The sequence below is a fragment of the Stomoxys calcitrans genome, chromosome 1 (genome assembly GCF_963082655.1).
Source record: "Stomoxys calcitrans chromosome 1, idStoCalc2.1, whole genome shotgun sequence".
Classification (NCBI taxonomy): domain Eukaryota; kingdom Metazoa; phylum Arthropoda; class Insecta; order Diptera; family Muscidae; genus Stomoxys; species Stomoxys calcitrans.
The window spans coordinates 77,055,476-77,083,275 of record NC_081552.1 but is presented as its reverse complement, the minus strand read 5'-3'; the positions used below and the strand labels follow the sequence as shown (position 1 = coordinate 77,083,275).

Below are 27,800 nucleotides of genomic sequence, written 5' to 3'. Positions count from 1 at the left end.
GGCATCCTCATTCACCGTGCAAAACGTGGAGCTATGTATCTGCTCTGCCAAAGCTTTGCCACGCTGGTCGTTACCTATGGGAGAATGCCATGACGTGTGATGTGCATTTAAAGCCCCCAGAACCAGACGACTATGGCCACATAGCAACCCACTTATGCCTGGCCATTAATCGGGACACAGCTACCAACCGGCGGTATATACACGTTGTATATCTCTATCTCGGCAGTACCAGACCTGACTGCTACCCCCATACATTCTATGTATGGGTCACTAGCGTCAAGCGCAGGCGAGATAGGTCTATACTGCACGGAATGGTGTATAACGAAGGCCAATCCCCCACCTCCATTCCTTGAGCGATCCTTACGTAGCACATTATAACCGTGACAACTGTGCAAGCTGCAGGTGTTGGTCAGCTTTGTCTCCTGGATCGCTGCGACCGATATGCTCTTCCGACTCATAAAATCTACGATCTCATCAATCTTGCCACGCAGTCCGTTGCAGTTTAACTGCAAGAACGATACACTTCCCGGTACTGGCCTGGCAATAATAGGGCTAGGGTGCTGCCGTTGCATAAATTGCCGTACGGGAGAGGTCGGGGGGGTCACATAGTCCGACGACGAGGACGCCGAAGGCGACGACGGCGACGCTTGTGACCCACTGCTGGCTATATTCGCACAGCACCTAGCGACATAGCCAGTATGACTATACTCCCGTAGCGAAGTTAGGCCAGAGCAAGAACGGAAATGTACCCACTCCAAGCATCGGTTACACCTCACCGACACCGACCGATGATGACGGCGGTTTTGGCAAACCGAACAGAACCAGGGTCCGGGGTTCTTTTCAATCCCAGCACGGACCAGAAGCGTACGGAGAAGGCACTCCGGGATGTGCCTCTCCCATGACGAAAAAAGACGAACACGTACACTGAGGCGGCAGCCCTTGCCGATGATGATTCCATCGGGTCAATCCGGTGCGTACAACCGGCTGCCTGTATCTACCTGTAGCTACATCTATAAAGAAAGTACCAAATAGTACCAATTTTGTTACCAAAATGTACGAATTTTGAACAGATCATTTAGTCAACCATCATATATTTCCTAGTTCTACCTACATGCACAATTTCAGACCTCTAGCTCCATCTGTATAGGAAGTACCAAATGGTACCAATTGCGGTACTAAACGTACGTTCTCTCCCAGTCTCACTATTTCTCCCACTTCTAGTACTACCTTGGAAAATTTTTGCCAGCAAATCTTATTTTTTCGAAAAGCTCTTTAATTTGAGCCCAAAATCATAATTCTAGACCTATCCGTTCATGCTGGGTTAAAATACACAATTGCGTACTTTTTGTTCTTTTTAGTACCTAAACGTATTATTCTGTGCCTATGATCCAAAACCAACATTTTTGCAAGATTTCATGATTCTACCTTTAGCCGTTTGGGCTGGGCGACGATCAGTCAGTTAGTCACGCTATTCTTTTATATATTTTGACAATGACATTAGTAGATAAAAATGAATAAAAAACCAAACAAATATAAATTCAAAAAAGTGTAGAAATCAGTTTTAAAAAAATTGTTTAATGAGAAATAAGTAAAAAATTGCGCCGAATTTTCTAAAATTACTTTAAAGAAGAAATAAAACAGAAAAAAATTGCCGGCGGCGGGATTCAAACCTGGGTTTGCGGTAGAAATGGAGTCGGGTTGTACATGACCATTTTTACCCTTGCCGTATTGCATTTACCATTTTAACCTGCCTTGCCTGCAAACTGCAATGAAGGGGTATGTTGTCTACTACAATTTTGTTATTAAGTTAAAGTAAACCTTTTGCCGTTCATTACATTAATTGTGTGGTGGCTGAGTTGGTAGAGTATGCGCTTTGCATTTGAAGGGACCTGAGTTCAAATCACGCTGGCAGCAAAAAGTCAACTTCAAGATAATGTTGAAGCGGGTATGAAAGTAATAATTAACACTTGAAAAGGGACAAAATGTCTCAAATATAATTGCCAAAATATATAAAAAGGGGGGTCCTTTTTATTTTTTGCTTTTTAGGTCCTACAAATATCCCATTTTTCGCAGTGCTGCAAAAACAACTTTAAGAGCAGGCCTTATTTAATTGGTTCTGTTGCAGGCCAGTTCAAAATACTGTTTTTGTAGGACTCGTAAATGGACATATTTTGCAGGCCCTTCTGCAGGCGTATATCGAGCAATGGGAGGTGCATGACATCGTGCCAATGACACACAATGTTATTTTGAAATGGTGTTTACATTTGTGTAGAAGTACTGGCAACTGCCTTCGTAGGCACATGCGTATGCATGTATTTCGCCTCTTTCCGCTACTGGGGAAGTTTTCTTCTAGCCGGATTCTAATAATCTCCATTGGATAAAGTCAAACCCATCCACCCTTTCGACATTTGTGTCCAATCGAGTTGTATTTCGCCTCTTTCCGCTACTGAGGAAGTTTTCTTCTAGACGGATTCTAATAATCTCCATTGGATAAAGTCAAACCCATCCACCCTTTCGACATTTGTGTCCAATCGAGTTGGTGATATTCAGTTGTGGTCAGAAGTCGTTAAATGGCGTCATGTTCCTGGCAAATAACACCCAGCCGATATAGTATCAAGAGGATGTGCGGTAGAGGATATACAAAACACCATTTGGTTCAAAGGTCCATTGTTTCGGACCAAAGATGTATCATTATGGTCTATTAATCGAAAATTCGACCTAACTGAGGAAGAAAGGACAATGAAAACAAGGAAGGCGGCAGTATATTTAATACGGGAGGAGGTTTTCAATCGTGTTATTGAATTTATGGAACAATTTTCTTCGTACTGAATGTGGCATCCTATGTATTTAGATTTGTTGATGGTGTTAGAAAAGTTAAGAGACCTAACTCAGTCATAGTAACGTCAACAGAACTCAGGGTCGCATTCTATTAATTGGTAGAAATTGAAGAATTGTGAAGTTTTGCCTTCAAATATAAATGCTTACGCCATTTATACATTCTTTTACCGAAGGAGGCCGAACCTTTCGTTATTCAGAGTAGGTGGTCGATTGGCTAACGCACCCTTGCAATATAACACAAAGTTTTCGTTTTTATTACCGAAACGGACCTACTTCGTAACATTTTATCTCCGCAATTTGCATATAGAAAATTGTAATGTCAAATTGGACAATATTTGGCTGATTACTTTTGCATGACAGTTTTTGCGGCCAGTTAATGTATCGCTAAAAATTCGCAGTAGACCTCCCGTGAAAATATATATCGCTGTTTTCGTCTGTTTTGCATCCAAAGCGGTTCACATTGATTTAGTGTCTGACTTTTCAGCTGACTTATTTATTCTTTGTTTGAAAACGTTTGTTGCCAGACGAGGGTTGCCGAAGAAAATGTATTGCGACAACGCAAGTTCAAATTCATTCCTCCCGGAGGGCTATGGAAGGCCGCAGACAATCAAGCCAAGAACCTTCTACTGCGCGCCGTGGGCAACGCATCGCTCATCTGAGAAGAAATGTACACCATGCTAGCAGAAGTAGAAGCAGTCTTGAAAAGTCAGCCGACCGCACCACTATCGTCAGATCCCAACGACGGTGAAGCCCACACTCCCACGCACCTGTTAATAGGGGCTGGTCTACGTTTGTTGTCGCTGGAATACAGCAATCTAGGCTTCTCCAAGAGATGGCGAATGCTGTAAATTCTCAAGCAAAGATTTTGGCGGGCTTGGTCGAAAGACATAGACATACTTGGTCTTCAGGGCATGGATAAATGGCATCAAGAAATGTCCAATCTCCAAATTAGCACCTTGGTTCTCGTGCACGAAGACAACCTACCTCCACAGGAGTGGAGGTTGTAGGTTGTTACTTTCACGAGAGTCGTCAAGGTAACAGAAGGTTCAGATGGCAAAGTCTGAGTTGCAGAAATAAAACTTAAAATTGTTTATTTAAAAGGCCAAAACACAAACTAGCGATTTTGCCAAATAGTTGACGACCTAAGGTCCTTCAATTCTCTCTTGAATTCTTAAATTTAATGAAAGTATACATTTAATGTGTCTATGAAATACAATAAAAATTTTTTTTACATCACCACCACCCGAAAAAGACGTGTTTTATTATCTGCACCGAGATTCAATTAACTTTTTAAGTTCAATTTAACTTTTTCGTGACCCTTAAAACTATTAAGAAATTATCAAAGAGGTCTACCGCTTTGCTGTCGCTGGCTAAAACAGACGTCTCAGTCATTGTGTCCGTCATGATAGATCACTGTCTAGTCGGAAAACATACTGACAGACTGAAGGTTCGCAGTAACGACTTTTGCAGAAGCTGTGAGGACATCGAAGAAGGAGAGACTATAGAACACCGCACTAGCAGTCAGAAGGAGTTCCACTTTAGATTCTCATTTCTTTGCGAACCTGTCTGATTTACCGGATGTGAACGTTCACAAGTTGTTGGGGTTTTTAAAGCGATTTAGTTGGTTCAACGGTAGGAATTAGAAGACATCTTTTTTCTTCTCTTGCGGTGGTATCACAATGGATGAAAACGTGTATGTGAGTCTGATGGCAGACTGCCACTTAAACTAACCCTACATAATATATATACGACCTAACATTCGAAAATAAGAATTTTGAAGGGCGGAGGCTCTATGGTCCCCTTGGCTACGCCCGTCCCTTTCGTAAGTATGTTGGTCCGATTGGACTAATATTACAATAATATGGTCATTTATTATCCGATCCTTACGAAATCCCAGCACGAGATAACTGTGAGCACCACACGTGCTCACACCACAACATTAAGGTCCGATCCGTGTGGTGTTCGTTACTGTCAAGAGATGCTTAACTGCAAGCTACTGGGCGCGTCCACAGGTTGCGAATAGTGGAAATACCCATACGGAGTAGGTACAACGGCAGTTGCAGACAATCAGCGGTATCCAGCAGGGAATCTTAGTGAGAGGCCGGGCGGCACCGGCTCTTGCACAAAAACTGATTGCTTATGATGCTCGATATTGGCGCCTTTGAATAATCGGTCCTTTGGACCGGAAGAAGCTTGCTCACCTACAGGAGTTTGACGAGGATCGCCACCCCCACATTAAAATATGGTTACAGCAACAAGGATTCTCTTATAAATCTTCAGGTTAATAGTGAGTTTCATAGATATAGCTCCCCTTGATATATATCGTTCGATTTTTACTTTTAATGCCTTTGCATACGCGTCTGCACAATATCTTCAACGATTTCCACTATGTGTATGGAATTTTGCCAAAATCGGTTCAGATTTAAATATAGTAGCTCTTCTATTTAGAAATATTGTGATAATGTGGTATATATTATCTAACCGATACTAACGAAATTTAGCACAAACCTCTTTTTATGACTGTTGATATTTCTAGTAAATTTTATGGAAATCGGTTCGGATTATATGGCTATATATCTAGCTTACATACACATCCATGGATTTGCACTTATAAAGCTGAATTTATTACAGTTTTTGGCGGATCTTCCAGCATCTTTGGATGCCGAAGCCCATCAAAATAAGTTTAAATTAGATATCTAACGTCTATTAATTAATATCGCCCAAAAATCGCTTAAATCGTGTGTCATCTTTAATGTATTCCCCAACATATGGGAACACTTGCATCAAAAAGTTCAGTGTCATAGGTGGACATGCTTACTTCTGTGGCCATCTTAACTGTTTATGCAAATAATCGATTCATTATCCACTCTCTTTTCACAGAGGACTTTTATATAATGGCAAAAATACCACGCAAGCTTGGAGTTTAATTGTGCTGCTGATTTCTAAGGCTGCTGGTCATGCCCCATCCGTACCAGACATGGAACAGGATAAAAGTGCTGGTGTCCTGCACAGTCAAAGAGTTTTGGTTGAGGTAACAGAAATGATACGCATTTCTCACTTGGTACACAATGTAAGCAGTTAAAAAGTAATATGCATTATTATAAATTCCGAAATAATTATTTCCCTTTTTTTGCAGAGCCTGGTCAATTTGCAAAGATGTACCAAGGCTGGTCAGGATTCCACATCATACGATGACATGACTGTTGGCAATAAGATTGGTCTTCTAGTAGGCGATTACCTGTTAAGTTATTCCAGTGTGGAATTGGCCGATTTAAAAAATCAGATTGTAGTGGGCCTTATTTCCTCAGCTGTCAGAGACTTTTCCGAATCCGTGTTTATTGGAGAGCGTGATGAGCAAAATAATCCTTTGCCGTCAAAGCCAGGCACTGTATATCCACACACCAATAGCCCAGCCTGCACTGTCGACATCGACTATGATGCTGAGGACATACTCAAACCCATGAATATAGTCAAACTCATAGGCAATCCAGAGAAGGAATGGGTAGCTCGTAATATGTTAAATGTTGGTAGCTTGCTGAGTAAATCTTGTCTGGCCTCATTGCAATTAGCCGAGCAGAGCGAGTATTTACAAAAAAAAGCCTATCTGTTTGGCAAGCACTTATCGTTAGCGTGGCAGGCCTGTTTGGATGCAGAACCCTTTCAGCTAACTTCTCTTCCATATGGTAGATATGATACACAAAAGCAACCAACGAGTAGGCCAATTGAACTTAATCATTTTATTTTAGATACCTCATTCAGTCTAGTAAGCGCTCCCGTTTTATTCCACTTAGAGTATGATCCCAAACTTTACGATGAAATTGAAAAGGGCAAAGTTTGTGTGGATAACGTTGATTACGTCAAAATACATCAGGCAATTTTGCAGGGACCTGGCTTGGAGAAAACAAAACAACTGCAACGCAAGCACACGACGGCGGCACTTCATGTTTTAGAAAGTTTTCCAAACAATGATGCTAGAAAAGCTTTGGAAAATATAATTATAGCCATGCAGGATTTGTAGGCAATATAAATATAATAAGTTAACAAACAGGTAGCTATTGCTCAAAAACATTTTTAACTACATTTTTAGCGGGTATTTAAAGTCCTAATTATCGATTATGCAGGCCCGATAAGTAACGCATTAAGCACTGCTATGGAGTCCTTTTTGTAAAAAATTTGTTTCCATTTTAATTCCATGGTATTGCATGGAAATATCTTCTGAGGTGGGGCGATTTAGGAGCTTTAAAGTTCTTGCCTTGATTGTTGGGATATTTCTTATTAATTCAGCGGCATAACTCTTTCTTACTGCCCATGCAACAAATCAATTTTTAAATCACAAATCACAAATCAGGTCACATGAGTGGAGTTTAATGCAACAGAGGAATGCAGTGTCTTGAACCCAAATTCGAAATGTATTGTTTTAGTTTAAGAATATATTACAAATTTTCATATTTTTATTTGATATTACTGCGTATATCAACTTTTATTGACGTTTAATTTTTTTTGTTTCTATTAAAATTCGAAACATTTTTGTAGTTAAGTGTACAACAAAAATGTTCTACATACCTATATACATATAAATTTATAGTATATATACAAAGTTTATACAACAACACTATTTTGTAATTTTTTATAGAAGCAAATGCTTACAGCGCCCATATTTAAAAATCTGAGGAAAGTTGGTCTCTACATACTAAAAATTCCATGGCTTATGCACGGTTTGTTTCAGGAAATATTCAAACATAGGTGCCACTGCGTCCATTTCCGAAAATGTAAAGACATATCGCTTTCGGAAAGAGTTCTTTCTCTCTCCCGCTTATCTCTCCGCGTTGCATAATTATTTCTATAATTCGTGAGGTCGTCGTCATATATGGTATCAGCAACAAATACAATGTCACTTTCATCCATGGCCTTCATGAGGTCCGGACTGTAGGTTTGTACTTATTGAATTAATATATTATGTGTTGTAAATTAAATATAAAATATGTTGTACTCAATATTATATCTAATGATATAGTAGTCTTAGCAATTTATATTCATGTTGAAGCTTTCACACATTTCAATGTATTTTTCTATTCATTGTTCAATAAAACTGAACTACAAAAGATTATCCCGGCACGGAATAGCTGTGTGCACCACACAAGTTGGAACTTTGAGGTTCGATCTGTGTGGTGTTCTTTGCTGTCACGAGAAGCTTAGCTGCGAGCTATCGGGCGCGTGCATAGGTTGCAGATAGTGGAATGCTCCATACGAAGTAGCTGCAATGGCAGTCGTAAACAATCAGCGGTATCGAGCGGAGAGTCTCAGTGAGAGGTCGGGTGGTACCGGCTCTTGCACAAATACTGAGAGCCTATGATGCTCGATAGGACAAGGCAAGTTATTGGCGCCTTTAAATAACCAATGCCCACTCTGTTGCCGCTGCGATCGTTCCTTTGGACCGGAACGAGCTTGCTCACCTACAGGAGCTTGACCAGGATCGCCACCTCCACATGAAAATGTGGTTACAACAACAAAAGGTTATAGGCCTGGCTATGCTCTCGTAAATGTAGAATAAATGTATCATAAAACTAAAGAGGCAATTATGCTTACTATAAAACGTAGCACTTGACATTATAAACGAAACAATTTTATTAACAAAAAGGTCTTGAAGGTGATGGAGGGTCTGGCGTCGGAAAACTTCAGACATACCTCAAGGGCAGGTCGGAGGAGACGGCCCTCCACAAAGTGGTGCGAGAATTCAAAACGTCTCTCCTACAGAAGGAGTACACGATGGTGGCTTTCCTGAATATTGAGAGGGCATTTAATAACGAAGAGATGGGTCAACAGTCACCGTCCTGAACCGCACGAGGGTCCAACTGATTTTCTGGCTGTGTGACTGTATGCTACGTGACAGGGCTATCAACGCGGACTTAGGAGATAATGTAGTCAGAAGATGGGCGATAAGTGGAGCGCAGCGCCTCAAGGGTGGGACGTTCTCGTGATACTCTTTCCCGGGAGGGAGGAATGGGAAGCGAATCCTGAGTTTAAAGAGCATGATACCTTGGTCTTTATAGATAGCTCCAAAATGGAGACAGGGGCTGGATTGGGGCCATATGGCGACACACACGTCGGTGAGACCTCCGGACGAGTGTATGTTCTTTCAGGCAGAGATATGTGCCATAACGACTGCCGCAAAGGAAGTTCTGGAAAGGGATCTACAGTTTTCGAAATCAGTATACATATATATGGCAGCCCTCAAGGCCGTGGGTTCTAGGACAGTGAGTCGAATTTCTTGGCGGAGTGTGTGGAATCGCGGAATAGACTTTAGTTTCACGACATATAGACTTCAGTTTCACGACAAAGTGCTAACATGGATTAGGGCATATGGCGGCGGCGTATTGGCACTTACCCCTTACTCCCTTCTGGTAATTTCTTTTTATTACATTTTTCATTTTCTTTTCTCCACAGGTCAGACTGGCCACCGAGGGAACTCACCTTTTCATGGTGGGCTACCCATTCACCCTAAACCAAAACTATTAACCAAGGCGTATTTATAAGGTGGCTGCATCGGCGAACTGCTACAACAAAGCACCTTTTTGGAACTTGATATGCCAAAATTTGTAAACAGGGCGAAGAAAATTCAATTCGCCGTTACATTTAAAATTTTTGGCATATTTACTTCGACCAACCAGAGCAAGAAGAAACAAGTTTATTAATTGTTGAGTATCAAGCAGGAAAACAAAAATTTTAAAATGTTCGAAATTCCTATTAGCTCCAGACAAAACCTTTAAGATGGCAGTTTTAAATAGTTTTCACTATGTTGTGGTAGTGGTAAGCTACAAGCTACCAATAGCTACTAAGAATGCCTTTAACCTTCCACGGTAGACCAGGGTAGTTCTAGCTCAATTCCAATAGGGCTGGGATTGATTCTAATATCATTGACGTTTGTCTTTATTTTAACCAGGGACCACACATCACATTTTTGAAATGCATGACTCTGGTGGACATAAAGATTCCTCTTGAATAAAATACATACTATGTTGAAGGGCAGTATAATTAGCGTACCACCAGCAAAGGGATCCAATAGGAATATTGTGACTAGAGCTCAAGGACGGTTTTTGTAACCCTTTTTGGGGCCCTTAGATATTTGTAGGATTTTTAGGTCAATTGAAAAGGAAGGGGCTAATGTTTGCTGGCTATGAGGATGACGATTTCATCTTGGTATGTGGCCGTTCGGAGAGCACATAGAATGCAGCTAAGATTGGCCAGTCGACTTGACGTAAACCCCCCGAAAAATAAAGTTGGTGCATATTGGTGAATAATATGAAGTAATTTGGTGTATTCAGAGGACATGCATATTGGTGAATAATATGAAGTAATTTGGTGTATTCAGAGGACTTCTCTTAGATGGGGTGGAGCTATCGCTATCACTACTGATAGGGCTTCTAACAACCAATTGCAATGTCAGGACTTGAAATCGCGCTGGACACATTGCGGACTTACGTATTATAGATGGTTGAGCACCTATTGCTGCGCTTCCAGAATTGGTTCAGGATTTCAACTAAATGAACACCTTTTTTCCTGTCTAAATTATTTGCAGGCACATAGTCCTTTCGGCATTTTTGACTGCAATAGGGTCTTGAAATGGAAGATTGGAGGGAACCTCTTCAGCCCGCATGAGCGCTATTGTTGGCATGCATGTTGGCTCCTTATCTTCTTCGTTCTAGTATCTGGCATTGTAGCGCCGTTAATTTTGTCTTTGTTCTTCAGCGCTTTTTGAATCTATTTCGGGGGCGACGCAATAAACCTAAGTTCCCTGAGTGAAGTTGATAGCGATTAAGGTTGTTAGATGCGTACCATAATATAACCTAAGTTTAAGAACCAAAACAGCAGCAAACACAAAAATCAATTTATAAAATATTAATTTAAAATTTAAAATTTTTGTAAGGCGAATTCAAAAATGATTTGACATATCCAAGGCGTATTTATCAGGGGGTCGCATCAACCCAGCTGAGAGAATTTGATATGTCAGCTCATTTTTGAGTTCGTCGTACAAAAATATAAACTTCAAAATAAATATTTTATAATTTGTGTTTGCTGCTGTTATGGTCTTTAAATCACGCGTCTTTAAGGCACGCGTCTACCAGCCTCATTCACTATCAGTTTCACTCAGGAAACATAGGTTTTTTGTGTCACTCCCGAAAGATTCAAAAAGCGCAGAAGAACACTGATAAAATTTACGTCAGGACAATGCCAGACATTAAAATGAAGATGATTAGGAGTCAACATGGATGAAAAAACGCCCATGCGGCCTGCAATTGCAATTTAAAGCTATAGTAGTCCAAAATGGCAAAAGACTATTGCATGAAGATAATTTAGAAAGGAAAATTGGTTTTTGTATAGCCATCATCCTGCACCTATTCTCGCAATTTTAGGGCAGTCTCACAATAGTTGTTCAACCGTCTATGACTGTCCTGTTCAAACTGTCCTTTTCAAATGACCTGAAAATCCGACAATCACCACAAGAGGGGTACACAGCTCCTTCTTGTGTTGATTGAGCTCTAATCTCAATACTCCTATTTGAGTCATTTGTTAGCATTCACTTGGTAGCTATCTACAGCTACAATAACCTATTTCAACCTGCCATCATGGTGGTTTCGTGGGTTTTTGTTGTTGTAGCTGAATTTTCATATGGAGGTGGCGATCCTCGTCAGGCTTCTGTAGGTGAGCAGGGTCGTTGCGGTCCAAAGTACCGATCGACGCGAGAACAGCGCCATCGGTCCATTGCTTATTTAAAGGCACCAATAACCCGCCTTGTCATATCGAGCATCATAGGCACACAGTATTTGTGTAAGAGTCGGTGCCGCCCGGCCTCTCACTGTGACTCTCCGCTCGATACAGCAGATTGTCCGCGACTTCCGTTGCAGCTACTCCATATGGAGCATTAAACGTCCCGCAACCTGAGGACGAGCCCGGTAGCTCGCAACAAAGCTTCTCGTGGCAGCAATGAACACCACACAGATCGGTCCTCAATGTTCCAGCCATAATTCCAGATAATTCGCGACACATCGTTTCAGGGCTGGCTGAAGGGATGTGTTGGCGATGTCCTCAAATAATTTGGCATGGATGACCGTGTCGAATGCCTTCGATAGGTCCAGTGCCACGAGGACCGTCCTATCAAATGGCCTGGGCTGGTTGAAGCCACGGCAAATGTGTGTGGTGATGGCATGCAAAGCTGTTGTTGTGCTTTGCAGTCTCCGAAATCCATGTTGATGGTCGGCGAATGGAAATTCTCCTACGAGGCTCGGGACGAGTAATGCCTCAAGCGTCTTTGCCACTGGTGAGAGAAGGGAGATCGGTCTGTACGACTCCCCTAAACTCGGGTCTTTTCCAGGCTTCAGCAGCGGGATCACTCTGCCCATTTTCCAGACATCGGGAACTATAAGAATGTTCAATGACAGGTTGAGGACAGTGGTAAGGTACTCAACTCCAGGTGAATCCAGATTCTTCAGCATCAATGTAGAGATTCCGTCGGGGCCCAACGCCTTAGAAGATTTGGCGCCACGGATGACATTCGTAACTTCACCCACGGTAAATTGTGATGGCTGTTCATCGGCTCGGAGACCACGAATACGGCGAATGGCTCTCCTCCTTGCCCTGTCTCTCTCGGGATGCACAATAAATTGACGGTTGAACAACCTGGCGCATCTCTTCGGATCAGTCACGGTTATCTCGCCAAAAGTGACTGAGGTCCTGTCATCCCGTCTACCGGGGTTCGAGAGTGACTTAACAGTGGCCCATAGTTTGCCTACACCGGTGCCTAAGTTACATTGCTCCAAGTGTTCCAGCCACAAATTCCGCTTATGTTCGTTGACTACTCTGTTTATTTCCAGATTCAGCTCGCTGATTCTGGGGTTAGCGGAGTTCATAGCACGAATCCCATCACGCTCGTCTGCGAGTACCACTGCTTGCGCCGGGAAATTGGGTCGCACTTGGGGTATTCGACCGGCTGGTATAAAGCGAGCGGCTGCTGCGTTAATGATGTCTCGGAATTTCCTCTTGGTCACAAGCACATCAGAGGGGGGTGGCAGTTCACTGAAGCGGCGATTGGTATACTCTCTGAAGCCAGTCCAATCGGCCTTCTTATAATGATAAACGTCCGGTGCTCAGAGGTTATGAAGTCGGGTGGTCGGTCGATGGTGAGAATTATGGGGAGATGGTCTGACCCCAAAGAGATGACGGCTTGCCAGGATACGTCACTCAGGATATCAGGGGATGCAATTGAGATGTCTGGCGAGCTGCTGCACCTCCTCGTAATCCTAGTGGGGGCATCCTCATTCACCGTGCAAAACGTGGAGCTATGTATCTGCTCTCCCAAAGCTATGCCACGCTGGTCGTTACCTAGGGGAGAATTCCATGACGTGTGATGCGCATTAAAGTCCCCTACAACCAGACGATTATGGCCAGATAGCAACCCACTTATGTCGGGGTTGAAAGCCTGGCCATTAATCGGGACACAGCTACCAACCGGCGGTATATACACGTTGTATATCTCTGTCTCGACAGTACCAGACCTGACTGCTATTCCCATATATTCCATGTAGGGGTCACTAGCGTCAAGCGCAGGCGAGATAGGTCTATACTGCACGGAATGGTGTGTAACGAAGGCCAATCCCCCACCTCCATTCCTTGAGCGATCCTTACGTAGCACATTATAACCGTGACAACTGTGCAAGCTGCAGGTGTTGGCCAGCTTTGTCTCCTGGATCGCTGCGACCAATATGCTCTTTCGACTCATAAAGTCCACGATCTCTCTCCGGGGTTCTTTTCAATCCCGGCACGGACCAGAAGCGTGCGGAGAAGGCACTCCGGGATGTGCCTCTCCCATGACGAAAAAAGACGAACACGTACACTGAGGCGACAGCCCTTGCCGATGAGGATTCCATCGGGTCAATCCGGTGCGTACAACTGACTGCAATGGGATTGCAAAGCTTTTTTTGTGCCGTGCAGTCTTCGATGCTCGGCAAATTGAAATTCTCCTACGAGGTTTGGTAGAATTAATGCCTCAAACGTCTTTGCTACTGGTGAGAGAAGGGAGATCGGTCTGTACGACTTCCCCAAACTCTGGTCCTTACCAGGCTTCAGTAGCTAACGTATCTCTTCGTATCAGTCACGGTTACTTCACCAAAAGGTCCTGTCATCCCGTCTACCGGGGTTCGAGAGTGACTTAACAGTAGACCACAGGTTGCCTGAACCGGTGCCTAAGTTACATTGCTCCAAGTGTTCCAGCCACATATTCCGCTTTTGTTCATTGTTTCCAGATTCAGACGTTCGGTAATCATTTGTAGGTGTATTCATAAGCCAAAACAAAACAGCTGACACGTTTTCCTACATTCACAGTATGTTTACGAGAACTTACGAGTCCAGGAAACTTTGAAATAGAATTCTGAAAAAATTTAAATATTTTTGCCTGAAAAAAAGAATGATTTGCAAAAATGTTTCTCGGAGTTCACGAATGTGATTTTCTTAAAATCCTAAGCATTATTTGCATTTTTTTAATTGTGGATATAAGATGGCGATGTCGACGACACCAAAGCAAGGTTAAGAACGAAGAAGAAAACATCGGCTGCTTAACAACAAAATTATGAGTAGTCTAACTCCTTAATTGTAAAATATCACACTGGTTACGATGTTATCAGGTCACATCTTGTCTACAAATGATAGCAAAACATAAAAAGTTATAAACCAAAAATGTAAATATCACAGTAGAATTTATAATCGTAAAATCAGCGAATGATTATAAGTTTATATTAGATCTCAAGATAAAGGCTATAAGATCTTTATATATATTCAGGTCTCTGGAGCCTGGCCTTTGTACTTAGACACATCGCAGAACTCACGGTTTCAAGAGTACTATAAGAGTTGCAATCTGTCGCAAGGCTTCGTCGGGGGTAAAGTTTACTCATGTCGAAGCACCACATATCGCCGCGTCTTTTGCAATCTCGCCAGCTATTTCGTTTATCACAATTCGTCTGTGGGCTGGCGTCCACACCACATGACAATCATTGATACTGGATCGTTGTAGCCTTTCATGAAACTCGGCAGCAATATAGTTGTCTGTGCAATTACTGGCTAGCACCTTACAAGCCACACCTATGTTGTTGTTGTTGTTGTAGCAGTTTATTGTGTACTATCTTTCGTCTGCTTGATTCTGTTGAGTGTCAAGACCCAGGAACTCCGCGACTAAGATGGGGTGCGTCCACAGGGATCTGGGTCTGAGTCGAGTGGGTCTGGCCGGGCAGTTAAACAGGTGACGTGTATCGTGCGGTCCCTGGTTACAATCGGGACATACATCTTGCACATCGGCATCAATCCTAGCTCTGTGGGAATTGAGGCGGCTGCATCTGCCGGAACGTAATTGAGGCAGAACCACTCTGGTTTGCCGGGTGTGACTGATAAATTTTAACAATTTGGATGAGGAAATTTATACTGCATGAAAAGTTTTTTTTTGGTTAGACTCACAGAGGCTTTGGAATGTAAACTAGAGATTTCTAAATTCTTTTATACTCAAACAACTAATTTTCGATTGATTTTTATTTGAAACTTTGAACTGTCAAGACGTTGTTCGGAAAGGACAGAAAATAATTAATTTTTGTTTAAAATTTTATTAGAATTTTTCATTTAAAACGAAGAAAATTCTAAGATTTTTTACAATTTTGTCAAATAGCGCGTTAGAAAAGAAGCTTTGGCTTGCAGTTTTTGTGGAAAATCGCCGTGTTCCACATCGTTCAAGAAGATTCTAAAGGATTTTTGTGAGGCAATATTTTACCTACCACTGAAAATTTTAAAAGGAAATCTAGAAGAATCTCTACGAAACTACACAAGGATTTGACGATATAATTTTAACTGGACTTTGGAAAATTTGTATAACCGGACGCAACAAAAATAGTAAATCTGATTAGTAAATCTATTTGGAATTGCCGCTAAAGCGGGAATTCCCCATCAAATGGCAACTATTTAAGGAGGGCATTCATTGAAGCCAATATCACATAAGGATGTTCTCCATCAATTTAACAATATTTTGCAACCAAATGCTGTCTTTTAAATGGAAGAAACCCTAATTTAAATATTCTACTTAGTGAATTAGCTATCGAAATAATTAAACAACATTTTATACAAACCGTGAGCTCATGTAGCATACAACGGTCGATTTGTACCGGAAATAGTAGGTTTGTTAAACCACTGGGTTCTTTGAGGGTGATCATGACGGAAGCACGCATGTTTTTCCGGCCTACTTGCTCGTCGGTGGGTTGGGATCTTGCCATTTCACTCACTCACTTCGCTACCGTAAAATTTTAATAAGATATTTGCGTGCTTGTATGAGGTCGACTCTTAATAGAGAGTACGGCCTAAACGAAAGAAATGGGAAAGTAAATTCAGGTGTAAGTTCGGTTGTGGTTAAGATGGTGTTCACCACAATTCGCCCTCCCTACCTGTCTACCTAGCTTCCTTAATAGCATCAAATTCATGGTAGACCCTTCTACGCCACACCCCCTCTACACTTCCGGTCAGAGGAAATCAAACGACAACGGTATATCTAGCACATATCTGCGACTAAACGACCTTTATTCAATAAATATCTACCAAAAAGTTTCATTCCGAAAATACAAAGTTTTATTTCTAATTCAGGAATTTAGCATTTTTCTCATTTTTATGAACATGGTTTATTTTATTTTAACCTAACAGCTAAGGGTAAACCTAAAATTTCATTAAACAGAGCAAGAAAGCACTATTGTGTTCTAGTTAACTTAGGTTCCCAAATATCTCCTCAAAATACCTTATCGAGAGTTCCCTCAATTCGTAGCTAGGAGTTAACAATACAAATTTTATAATAGTAGAACATTATAGCTATCCAAGAAAAATATATGGGGTATAAAATAAATCTCCTTTTAGGAAAAAAAATAAATGGTTTTTTTTTTTCTTAAATGAAAGTGAAGTCTCATGCGATCATTTTTTTCTTTATGTTAAGAAACCCGTATTAAATTGTCTTGCTGTGCTGTAACAAAGCGAACATATAGACATACCGACATACGTACAAAAACAGCTGAGTTATACTGGGTCAATGACCGCAGAGTTTGTACATTTGGTTTTTAAATTCTACAGTCTCCGGTGAGCAAGTAATGGAGTTATGTTCGTTATCAAAACAGAAAATTGTATGCATTGGAGGGTGCAATATCTATCAGCATCGTTGTTAATAGTTAAATAAACACTCGACAAGGATTTAAATTTGTTTAATATAAATATTTGCTATGCAACGCGTGCATACGAAATGGTCACTGCTCCACTAAACTAGTTGCGATGCTGTAGGCACAATATGTATGATTGCAGCAGTGTCTTCAAAACTTTAAAACTGGTGGGCGTTTGTTGTTGTGCCGTAGATGTCAGCTGTATATACGTGACTATCTCGTATGCATGCGTTCGGAAGCAAAGTTAATATTTCCTGTTTCTTTTTGCAACTCTATATTAAAGACCATCCAGACACATATTCGAATTTAAATTTTTAGGTTATTAATTCGAATCATTGAATGGAAAATCTTTAATAAGTAAATTTATTTAAATGATTTTAATTATTTACTGGACAAAGTTCTCTCAGAAGGGTAACGGTTGTTTTTAACATTCTAAGAGAGCGAGTCCCAAAGGTAATAACAAAAAGAGTGTTAAGATCACTTACTTGGTAGCTCGATTCCCTCGTTGAAAGGCCTTTCAATGCGATTGGTACACGAAGCTGCTTGCAATGCTTTGATGTTCCCTTCTTTTAAGGGCTTTACACAAAAACCTTTATGTATGTATGAATGTACATAGTTTGTATAAATCACTTGCCTTTAGGTATGAAATAGTCTTTTGCTATGACAACAACGATTTTGATTTTTGCACACTTAGATATGGTTAGTTTTAATTTTAATTTCAGCGTGAAACAAAAATTTAAGATTTACTAATTGTAAAATTGCGAACACTGACATTTCACTTTCATTGTTCTTTTTTTTTTCTTACAAAGTGCTTTTCATAAGGGTTTCTTTAAAAAAATTATTAACTCTAGAGTCTTTTTCTTTAGTAAATCGTAAAGTGTAGGCATTAAGCAAAAATATAAAAATCACACAATGGTCTCTTTCTCGCACAACGAATCAGGCCATATGAATATAATTCTACCGTCCGGGAATGGAGTTAATTTAGCCACAGCACAGCCTTCAGATTTTAAGGGTTATGATGAGTCAAAGACTTGTACAAAAAGAAAATTCTCCTTCTAGGCCGAAAAACCAAGATTTTCCCCGGGGATTAATTCCTCCCGCTTCCCTTTTAACCACGCTTTACTGGGGGTACGCCGATTACACAACCTCACGACGGCAGAAATACACGGACTGATCACAGCGAAGCCAATCGATGGTGAAGAGAGCATTCGTCTGGTGGTCACAGACTCCAAAGCTGAAGAATAATGAAATACATAACGTCACCACCAGGAAATAATAAGAGAACTTAGACACACTCTTACCAAGAAAATTTTAATTCTCTGAACAGCTAACAGTAAGAAAAGGATCCGTGCATATATGCATAAAATTTCTTTCGTGGCAAAACAAATGCTATTGCAGACTATAAAATCAAAGGAATTTCCTTAAAAAAAAAATACTGTAACCACTCGCGTGAATTATTATTCAAACTTACTTATAAAGAAAAGTCGTGAAAACTAATATTATATTCACTCGCGAACTTTATAAATTGTTGGTAAAACTTCCAAAAGTTATAATAGCGAATAACAACGCAAAAAGAAAAAAAAACTTTACTGACAGGGGTTCTGGTCGGGGAGATCACTTTGAACTGAAAAGAGCTGATCTCGGCTGATCCAAGCGCTTTTAAACGCTCGGGTCACTTCCAAAAAGTAACACCATTCAGCAAATTCCAAGTTAAATATGGCTACCCAAAGGAAATTTGAGCTCAGGGACAGGGCGAAAATATGAAACAAATCTCTCAGCCAGATACATTATCCATATTTCCATTTGCAATGGAAATGGAAATGTCAGATTTTAGTACAAAAAAAAAAATTGAATAATTACAAAAAAATAAAAAAAAACTTCACCCTGACCAAGATTTGAACCTGGGCCTCCGGATTACTAAGCGGATGTCCTAACACTGTGCTAATGTCCGGTGTATCTTGGCAGCGACTATATGTGAACAAAAGCAGCTACAAGGAAACTGCAGCAAACACATATAACCATGCTATACCTGCCTCACTCACACAGTGGATTGTGAAAGAAGGTTTGTGGCTAAAAGAAAGGACTGAGAAAGTAAATCACCTATATGTCTCACTCACACATAAAAAAACGGAAAAAAACACATCTACGAGCGCACCCTACATTTACCCCCCACAAAAATCAGATTTCGGGGAGTGAAATGAACCGAAAGATGATCACGCTGGTAGATGTTTCTACTGACGAATATCTTTAGCGTGATATTTACCAATTGGCCTTCCTTGTAAGTCCTCAAGCTCGTAATATGCATTGCCCAGTCTACGTTTAATCCGTGCTCTAATAAATGTAGGAGCCAATTTAGAATTGTATCCTTTTTCGAAGTCACTCTGTCGGAAATTTCTACGGAATATCTCCTGACCCTCTTCATACAACACCTCGCGAGATCTCGTATTATAAGCCTTCTCATTGCGTTCAAATTGTTTGCGCATGCACTCCGTGGCTTTAGTCCTGACTATATCAAAGGAGTCAGACCGGTTAAACTGAATCGAACGATCATCAAGCATGCCTAACGTCCTCAAGAGCTTGTAAGTGGACCCATTTGTAATCATATGTTGTCCAAAGGCCATAAAATATGGAGAGGTACCCACAGAAGAATGGACGGCTGAACGCAATGCACAAGAAATTCTACTTAATTGTTCATCCCAATCCTTATGATCCAACCTGACGTAAGATCTTATCGCAGAAATTACTGAGCGGTTTACCCGCTCAGACGCATTGGCCTGAGGCGAATGAACGGCAGTGTAAACGTGGGAAACGCCATAGCTTTGCAAAAGGTCATTGAATTTATGGGCTTTAAATTGTGTGCCATTATCAGACACTATAGTTTCTGGCACACCGAAAACGTGAAAAAGACTTTCCTCTAAAAACTTTGTCACCACCTCGGCAGTGAATTTCTTAACAGGTTGAAGGAACGAAAACTTTGAAAAATGGTCCAAAACGACAAAAATTCCAACATTACCAGATCTCGATCTGGGATAAGGACCTAAGAAGTCAACATAAAGTTTTTGAAAAAACCTATACGTTTCACTGGTCTTACCCATTGGCGGACGCATAACGTGGTTAGGATGCTTCGTTGTCTTACAGATTTCACAGGCATTGATGTAACTTCTGACATCATTCACTAAATTGGGCCAAAAATAGTAACGGCGAATGCGCTCTAAAGTCTTATTCATACCAGAATGGGCCGACATGGGATCATCATGGTGTCGTCTCAAAACTTCCGGAACCAAACTCCGGGGTATCCACAGTTTCCAAGTCAAGTCATCAGTCGTCTGTTCCCCAACCGAATGTTCAGTCCTGCGGTACAAGTATCCATCAATTACCTTTACGTCAGGAGTGGAGTTAATGTTTTCTTCAACTTTTTTAACTAAGTCTTTATACTCATCTGAGGAGAAAGGGGTAGAGTTTAAATCTACAAAAATCCCTCTGTCAGTCCCTATTTCAGACAAACCATAGACCTCGGACAAATCTTCCGTGTTGGCACGGGAAAGGGTATCCGGAACTATATTTTGCGATCCTTTACGATGTTCGATTTTAAAGCGGTACCCTTGAAGTTTCAAAGCCCACCGAGCCAGCCTTGTGCTTAAGTCGCTTTGAGACATGAGCCACTTTAACGACGCGTGATCTGTTATCACCGTGAACTCATGTCCCTCGATATAAGCCCTGAACTTTTTAATGCTCACCATTGCGGCCAAGCATTCCTGTTCGGTGACACTATAGTTGCGTTGGGCTTGATTGAGTTTCTTTGACATGAAGGCAATGGGAAACTCTTCACCCTCCGCATTCTTTTGCACCAATACGCTTCCTATACCTGTTTTGCTAGCATCGCAGTGTATATAAAAAGGCTGCGAAAAATCAGGGCTATGCAAAACAGGGGCTGAACTCAGGATAGACTTTAACTCTTCAAAGGACCTTTGAGCTTCTTCACTCCATATAAACTTACGATTTGCTTTCAGCATATCAGTCAAAGGGGCTGATATGGCCGCATAGTTCCGAATAAATTTCCTATACCAACCTGACATCCCTAAAAACCGTCTGATTTGCTTCACAGACCTTGGTGTCGGAAAATCTGTTATTGCGGAAACTTTTTCTGGGTCTGTGCGAATTACCCCGTCACCAACCACATGACCTAAGTATCGGACCTCCGTCACACAAAATCTACTTTTTTCAACATTAATTGTCAGTCCGGAGGCACGCAAAGACTTAGCCACTTCCTCTAACACTTGCATATGACGATCAAATGTAGCAGATACCACCAAGAGATCATCCAGATAAACAAATACCTCCGTCCTGAGAGTAGCTGGTATCACTTTGTCCATCAGCCGGGACATTGTTTGAGGGGCGTTGCACAATCCGAACGGCATGACTTTGAAGTGATACAGCGGTCTTCCAGGTACGGTAAAGGCTGTTTTATCTTTCGATGATTGGTCGAGGGGTATCTGCCAGAATGCATCTTTAAGATCAATGCTGCTAATATATTCAGCTTTAGGCAGACGGCTCAATATGCCGTCGATATGAGGAAGAGGATAAGCGTCGCCTATAGTCACGGAGTTTATTTTCCTGCTATCCAGACAGAGCCTATTCTTTCCAGGTTTCCTGTGAAGAACAACTGGAGATGACCAAGCACTAGTCGATTCCTCGATGACCCCCATTGCCAACATCCGGTCGAGTTCATCGTAAATAAGTTTCTCAATAGCGGGAGAAACCGGGAAATGGCGCTGCTTTATAGGCTTGGCATCGCCAGTGTCGATAACGTGGCACAGAACGGTAGTTTTTCCAAGTCCCTCCTTGGAAAATGAAGGAAAAGCATCCACAACAAGTCGAAGCCTCATTTCTTGATCACTAGTAAGGAAACGTCTATTCGAAATTTCGGACACATTCGGAATACAAGGGGCAATACAAGGTAGCAAAGATGATGGGAACAAATCAAAAATTCGCCAAAAATCCATTCCTAGAATTAAATCTTGCGACAAACTAGGCACAATAAATAAAGATATGGGTACAACTTTTCCCCTAAATGCAATATCGGTTGTCAGAACACCTTTCACATCCTGCGGTTTGCCATCAGCCGTGTTGACTGAGGTATTAAATCTTCGGACCTTCTCATTAGACACTAAAATGTTCCTAGCTGCTTGTGAACCTAGGCAAGATACAGAGGCACCTGTGTCTAATAACCCGATCATATTCTTATTCAATAACTGAACCTCGGCATATGGACGGACATCACCAGGCCTATTAATGACTGAGACTGCAAAAAGTTTCTTCACCGCTTTAACTTTCTTCCAAAAGTTTCTCATTCGTATCGCAGATCGAGCAGGCTTATGCTCTTCACCAAAAATTCTAGCGCGAGCCTCGTAATAAAGTTTTATACGCTCGTGGAGAGGTTTTAATGGTCTGGGACCAAGTCTGGCAGGAATAACTGGCAATTTTGATGCTATATTATCAGAAGGAGCTAAAGAAATTGTTTTAGAGGAAGCAGACGAAATAGGGGAGTCACATTTGGGAAATTCTTCAATAGTGTTAGTAAGTAACTTTAATTGTCGGCAGGGCTGTTCACCCTGGATGCACCTTTCGGTGGATTCGAGCGGAAGTTTTTTGAATTTGAAGCACACTTTCGACAATTGGGCTTATAGGTGTCGGGCATGCCACATCCATAACAAAAGATGGTTCTATCAGCAACACAGTCTTGATATCGGTGCCCTGATTGCTTACAGTTCCAACAGGTGAGGTTGACTTCAGCAACTTCATCCAATTCTAACAATTCAGGACCCTCGCTGCCTGCAACATCCAGCTCAGAAACACGCCTCGAAAAGTTATGGGACTTATTGCTCACTACACTGTGCCTATTTTTCATATCCTGAATAAAGAATTCACGGCGGCGACAAACCTCTCTCAATTGTCCAACAGAATCTATCTTCATGTTGAGAATCTCATGTTGTATCTCGGGGAGCAGATTCCTTCTTAAGATCTCCACGAGGGTACGATCAGACAGGGGTTGATTAAGGCGATCAACAAGATCAATCACTGACTCATAAAAAACATCAAACAATTCATTCGGCTTTTGTTTACGATCGCGTATCAATTCTCGGAAGTCCATATCAGTACGAGAATCACGATACTGTTCACGCAGTGCTCTACACAAGTCAGACCATTGAAAATTACCTACTGATTTATGAAAACGCCAGAACCAGTCACTAGCCTTTCCTTCGAATAACATACTGGCATTTCCACACAAAATTTCGAAATTACCATTCAATGTCTGTTTTGTCAACGCCTCAGCGCGGTAAATGAAACTGTCCACTGGCAAACAATTCGAACTTCCATTAAATTTAAGTTTCCAATTATGCAAAATCTGGCTAATCCTATCAGGTCGGAACAATAGATCTGTCATTGTGCCATTATGGCTAGGGCGAACATCAAGTGCCTCTTGACCAGCGTTTGAACTTCCGTGCAGGTTAGCATTGTGACTTTGATTCAAATTTCGAGGTTGGATCCCCAAAAGTTGTTCCAAAGTACGCTGCTCCACGTCAGGCAAAGCATGCATTCGAGGATTCCCTCCGGTTTGAGGTGACGACGAGTGCGAAGCATGTATAGAATTCACTGAATTCAAGCGCGATATGCCAGCCTCAACACTTTTCTCAACCAACGCAGAAATTTGTGTACTCAAAACGGAAAGTAATTGTGTATGCTGTTCGGAAACAATCGTGGTAACCACCTCCTTGAGAGCTGATACTGAAACAGTGGAACTAGCAGGTGATGTATCTGCTGGACTACTATTGAGCGGATTTTGACCAGGAGCCGTACCATCAGTGGACCTACCAGCATCAAAATTCTTTGCTTTCGCAACCGATCTAGTAGTAACCGGAGAATTAACTTTCTGTGAGGATTTTGATGTCAAAGCACCAACATCCTTCGTAACTCTAACACCACATACTGGACAATTCTGATTCGTGCGAGCATAATTAGAAATACATGTCTTATGAAAACGGTGCCTACACACGGTTTCAGTCATAGACGCTGTGTCTGCCAAAGTCTGCCTACAAATAGAACAAGTATCCTCGCCTAATGCAGCAGTCGATGCAGCATGGATATCCTCCGTACTTCTACGAACCGACATCATTAAATAAGTGCCGAAGCCTCAAGACCGAATTAATAAAAATATCACAATCGAATCGCAAAAAAAAACAATATATGAGATCGCCAAAAAAAAACTCAACACTAATCAATGATACATCAATCAAATCCAAAATATCAAATGAAAATTATCCCAAGATAAAGCATCTAGTAATAATATTAAAAAAAATAATAACTAAATCGAAAAAACAGATTTTCATAAACAAAATCGTTTGATTCCTTAACTGTTACCGGAAGGAGATGTGGGGTGGAACATAATTTGTAAATAACCTATCCCCGAATAGGAAAAATTAGGAAAAGTAAACGTAGAGATACAGACAAAGATAAGAAAGCGGTTTCACTTTGGATAATCATGTCCTTGATAACATGAAAATACTCCAAATACGAAAAAAAATTAAGGGTAAATTATTTAAATTATCGATATCTTAAAGTCAGGTTTAGAAATATATTCCAAAAACTGAATTCCATTAAAAATATCAACAGCCTAAATATTCACTAAGACAGTAAAAGGAGAGGGTTGGCGATAATCATTATCCGGTTACATCCGATAGCACTACTGCTTCCTACAGACTGCAAAATCCAATGATAAGTAATGTTACCAACAATAGAAAATGATAAGAAATAAAAAGAATAGTGGGAAAGAGAAAGAGGGGAAAAAAGTTTTGGAGCCGAGTGAATTAACTACGATATCTTTAATATCAAGAAGACCTGTTCAACATTCTAGCTTACGCAAGAAGAGAAAAACAAACATAATGGTTCAAAGTCACTCGGGCCCCACGTTGGGCGCCAAAAATTTCATAATTGTAGCATACAACGGTCGATTTGTACCGGAAATAGTAGGTTTGTTAAACCACTGGGTTCTTTGAGGGTGATCATGACGGAAGCACGCATGTTTTTCCGGCCTACTTGCTCGTCGGTGGGTTGGGATCTTGCCATTTCACTCACTCACTTCGCTACCGTAAAATTTTAATAAGATATTTGCGTGCTTGTATGAGGTCGACTCTTAATAGAGAGTACGGCCTAAACGAAAGAAATGGGAAAGTAAATTCAGGTGTAAGTTCGGTTGTGGTTAAGATGGTGTTCACCACAATTCGCCCTCCCTACCTGTCTACCTAGCTTCCTTAATAGCATCAAATTCATGGTAGACCCTTCTACGCCACACCCCCTCTACACTTCCGGTCAGAGGAAATCAAACGACAACGGTATATCTAGCACATATCTGCGACTAAACGACCTTTATTCAATAAATATCTACCAAAAAGTTTCATTCCGAAAATACAAAGTTTTATTTCTAATTCAGGAATTTAGCATTTTTCTCATTTTTATGAACATGGTTTATTTTATTTTAACCTAACAGCTAAGGGTAAACCTAAAATTTCATTAAACAGAGCAAGAAAGCACTATTGTGTTCTAGTTAACTTAGGTTCCCAAATATCTCCTCAAAATACCTTATCGAGAGTTCCCTCAATTCGTAGCTAGGAGTTAACAATACAAATTTTATAATAGTAGAACATTATAGCTATCCAAGAAAAATATATGGGGTATAAAATAAATCTCCTTTTAGGAAAAAAAATAAATGGTTTTTTTTTTTTCTTAAATGAAAGTGAAGTCTCATGCGATCATTTTTTTCTTTATGTTAAGAAACCCGTATTAAATTGTCTTGCTGTGCTGTAACAAAGCGAACATATAGACATACCGACATACGTACAAAAACAGCTGAGTTATACTGGGTCAATGACCGCAGAGTTTGTACATTTGGTTTTTAAATTCTACAGTCTCCGGTGAGCAAGTAATGGAGTTATGTTCGTTATCAAAACAGAAAATTGTATGCATTGGAGGGTGCAATATCTATCAGCATCGTTGTTAATAGTTAAATAAACACTCGACAAGGATTTAAATTTGTTTAATATAAATATTTGCTATGCAACGCGTGCATACGAAATGGTCACTGCTCCACTAAACTAGTTGCGATGCTGTAGGCACAATATGTATGATTGCAGCAGTGTCTTCAAAACTTTAAAACTGGTGGGCGTTTGTTGTTGTGCCGTAGATGTCAGCTGTATATACGTGACTATCTCGTATGCATGCGTTCGGAAGCAAAGTTAATATTTCCTGTTTCTTTTTGCAACTCTATATTAAAGACCATCCAGACACATATTCGAATTTAAATTTTTAGGTTATTAATTCGAATCATTGAATGGAAAATCTTTAATAAGTAAATTTATTTAAATGATTTTAATTATTTACTGGACAAAGTTCTCTCAGAAGGGTAACGGTTGTTTTTAACATTCTAAGAGAGCGAGTCCCAAAGGTAATAACAAAAAGAGTGTTAAGATCACTTACTTGGTAGCTCGATTCCCTCGTTGAAAGGCCTTTCAATGCGATTGGTACACGAAGCTGCTTGCAATGCTTTGATGTTCCCTTCTTTTAAGGGCTTTACACAAAAACCTTTATGTATGTATGAATGTACATAGTTTGTATAAATCACTTGCCTTTAGGTATGAAATAGTCTTTTGCTATGACAACAACGATTTTGATTTTTGCACACTTAGATATGGTTAGTTTTAATTTTAATTTCAGCGTGAAACAAAAATTTAAGATTTACTAATTGTAAAATTGCGAACACTGACATTTCACTTTCATTGTTCTTTTTTTTTTTCTTACAAAGTGCTTTTCATAAGGGTTTCTTTAAAAAAATTATTAACTCTAGAGTCTTTTTCTTTAGTAAATCGTAAAGTGTAGGCATTAAGCAAAAATATAAAAATCACACAATGGTCTCTTTCTCGCACAACGAATCAGGCCATATGAATATAATTCTACCGTCCGGGAATGGAGTTAATTTAGCCACAGCACAGCCTTCAGATTTTAAGGGTTATGATGAGTCAAAGACTTGTACAAAAAGAAAATTCTCCTTCTAGGCCGAAAAACCAAGATTTTCCCCGGGGATTAATTCCTCCCGCTTCCCTTTTAACCACGCTTTACTGGGGGTACGCCGATTACACAACCTCACGACGGCAGAAATACACGGACTGATCACAGCGAAGCCAATCGATGGTGAAGAGAGCATTCGTCTGGTGGTCACAGACTCCAAAGCTGAAGAATAATGAAATACATAACGTCACCACCAGGAAATAATAAGAGAACTTAGACACACTCTTACCAAGAAAATTTTAATTCTCTGAACAGCTAACAGTAAGAAAAGGATCCGTGCATATATGCATAAAATTTCTTTCGTGGCAAAACAAATGCTATTGCAGACTATAAAATCAAAGGAATTTCCTTAAAAAAAAAATACTGTAACCACTCGCGTGAATTATTATTCAAACTTACTTATAAAGAAAAGTCGTGAAAACTAATATTATATTCACTCGCGAACTTTATAAATTGTTGGTAAAACTTCCAAAAGTTATAATAGCGAATAACAACGCAAAAAGAAAAAAAAACTTTACTGACAGGGGTTCTGGTCGGGGAGATCACTTTGAACTGAAAAGAGCTGATCTCGGCTGATCCAAGCGCTTTTAAACGCTCGGGTCACTTCCAAAAAGTAACACC

General features: G+C 40.6%; 1 protein-coding gene and 1 long non-coding RNA gene across 4 annotated transcripts in view; one reads left to right on the top strand and one right to left on the bottom strand.

Moving 5' to 3' along the window:
• The window catches only part of LOC106095352 (all trans-polyprenyl-diphosphate synthase PDSS2), a 29,143-nt gene extending 21,198 nt beyond the window's left edge, over positions 1-7,945 (top strand). The window contains exons 2-5 of one of the 3 annotated variants that reach the window (XM_059360156.1): positions 5,719-5,908; positions 5,975-6,521; positions 6,585-6,886; positions 7,472-7,945. In XM_059360156.1, the coding sequence (XP_059216139.1) occupies positions 5,719-5,908; positions 5,975-6,521; positions 6,585-6,856 (1,009 nt within the window). In that variant the 3' untranslated portion in view covers positions 6,857-6,886; positions 7,472-7,945. Of the gene's footprint in view, positions 1-5,718; positions 5,909-5,974; positions 6,522-6,584; positions 7,449-7,471 lie in introns of those variants that run through there. The other 2 variants (XM_059360157.1, XM_059360155.1) reach the window with 2 other exon arrangements.
• A 2,180-nt stretch (positions 7,946-10,125) lies between these two features.
• LOC106095353 (uncharacterized) lies at positions 10,126-10,778 on the bottom strand. The gene is made up of 2 exons (XR_001222730.2): positions 10,672-10,778; positions 10,126-10,596 (listed from the first exon to the last, which is right to left on the bottom strand). It is a non-coding gene; the product is annotated as an uncharacterized LOC106095353 (long non-coding RNA).
• Between the last annotated feature and the right edge of the window lie 17,022 nt (positions 10,779-27,800).